The sequence below is a fragment of the Sinocyclocheilus grahami genome, unplaced genomic scaffold (genome assembly GCF_001515645.1).
Source record: "Sinocyclocheilus grahami isolate Dianchi unplaced genomic scaffold, SAMN03320097.WGS_v1.1 scaffold2614.1, whole genome shotgun sequence".
Taxonomy (NCBI): Eukaryota; Metazoa; Chordata; class Actinopteri; order Cypriniformes; family Cyprinidae; genus Sinocyclocheilus; species Sinocyclocheilus grahami.
In genome coordinates this window covers 34,804-36,944 of record NW_015507793.1, presented here as the reverse complement: position 1 = coordinate 36,944, position 2,141 = coordinate 34,804, and the positions used below count along the sequence as shown (strand labels likewise).

At 36.6% G+C, this 2,141-nt stretch overlaps 1 protein-coding gene across 1 annotated transcript in view; it reads right to left on the bottom strand.

Moving 5' to 3' along the window:
• The window catches only part of LOC107575399 (NACHT, LRR and PYD domains-containing protein 12-like), a 36,113-nt gene that overhangs the window by 8,369 nt on the left and 25,603 nt on the right, over nucleotides 1-2,141 (bottom strand). Inside the window, exon 4 of the mRNA XM_016261779.1 lies at nucleotides 1,595-1,768. Coding sequence (XP_016117265.1) covers nucleotides 1,595-1,768 — 174 coding nt within the window. The remainder of the gene's footprint in view (nucleotides 1-1,594; nucleotides 1,769-2,141) is intronic.

The following is a 2,141-nucleotide window of genomic DNA, read 5'->3' as shown; positions in this document are numbered from 1 at the left end:
TATATATATATATATATATATGTGTGTGTGTGTGTGTACATTGAATCTGGTTCTCTTTAAAAAAAGGACACCCCTGCATATATATATATATATTAGAGATGTGCATCTCCATAACTGAGGCCGATGCGATACGCATCTCAATGCATAGCCAACGATACGATACACTGACGATACATATGAAGTAGCTAGCTATGCGATGCAATATGATTCACCCCTATTACGATGCAGTGTGATCCGATTTCGATTCGATCCGATTCAACACAATGCGATTTGATGCAATGGAAAAAATATGATCACATTTATTTCTTTGGTTCAGGCAGACAGCAAATCATAAATTAACTTATGTGTCTTCTGACTTTGAATGCCTCGAGGCCTGTTTCATAAAACAAGTTTACCAAATAGGCCAGGCTTATTTCAGTTAGTCTGACTCATTGTCAAATGATTTGGTTCCATGAAGCAAATCAACTTCAGTCACTGTGGCAACTTATGCTGGGAAACTAAAGCAGGTTAACTCTCAGATTAAGCGGAGTTCCTCTAACACTGACCAATAGGAACGCTATTATTTGACTTTTAAAAATTTTTTATTTTACAGTGCTAGCCAAGCAGAAAGGCTCTCTCTGGTTTAATGACAGCTGTACCATAGCAGAACATTAGAACATTACAGTCTAAAATTGCTCTTTAAAGCATTAAAATCACTGAATTAAAATCAAAATAAATAATAAAGAAATATGTAGGTTTAAAATTTACAAAAGGAACATTTAATGTCCAACAACGAATATTTTAGCAAAATGCATATTTGACTCAGAATTATTGCGCTCCGTCTGTTTAGCCTGCATGTGCGCAGCAGCGCTCGTTCACTCGCGCATGCCTCGCCCACTCCTGACAGCAAGCAAAATGGATATATTTGCATGACTTTCTAACATTTACAGAGAAAAAATATACTCGTGGCATGTCAGTTATGCACTGAGGAAAACACAACGTCTCAAATGCATTAAACAGCACAAATATATTCGCTGTTTGCCATGGTGGATCGATTTGATCCATGATCGACATTAAGGGCTGCTTAAGATTAAGCGTCCACAAATTAGTTAGATTGTGTGAACTTACATTGTCGTTTATGGAACTGCTTTAGCCCCGATTGATTTGTTAGGTTATTTCAAGTCAGATTTTGGACTTTAATCTCAGTTTTTGCTCGGTCTCTGTGGTGTTGTGATGCGTCATATTCACGCGCAGCGGTGATGAGAGAATGCGCTTGAGAAACAGTTTCTCGAGGAGAAATCAATCTACATATAAAATATTGGTCACAGATTATTGGTCACTTTATAAACAATAAAAGTGTAGCTATCCACTAGTAATTATATATAAATAAATGTTTTTTTACCGATGCAAATATGTTAAAAATGATGTATCGTGATACAAATGCCAACTTGTATCTGATGCACACTTTTTAAACCGATGCATCGCATCGTTAACTTTTTTTTGTCGATGCACCGAGAGAATCGGTGAATCTTCCCATCCCAAATATATATATATATATATACACACACACAAGACACTGAGGAATTTAAATAATAAAACATCATGCTTGACATACTTCAGTTTGTCCAATGAGCAGTTTGAGTCCTCCAGTTTTTCAGAAAGCAGCTTGACTCCTGAATCTCTGGGGTGATTGTAGCTCAGATCCAGCTCTCTCAAGTGTGAGGGGTTCGAACTCAGAGCTGAAGACACATAACCACAGCCTTCCTCTGTCACCATACAGCCAGACAATCTACAAATACAGCAACAGTCCATGTGACATCTCTTACACACATTTATACTTATTTCAGCCATTTATTACAAGTCCATTGTTTTTTAATTTCTGTGTTACTTTTGCTATATTACTTTAATTGTTTTGGTTCAACATACTTATCTTTTGATCAATATTGCCTTAAACTTATACCAGAAAAAAATTATTTAGTTTTATTTAGTAACTTTCAACATTTTATCACTTTGATATGAACATCTTATTTCTGTCAGGACGACTATCGTTAAAGATGATTGACAATTAGCATACAGTTTGGATTGGCGGTATGGTTCTGTTCTGGGCAAGAACTCCCTGCGCATCCATGCAGCCTAGCATTGCAGGAGAGCAGTGATAACCC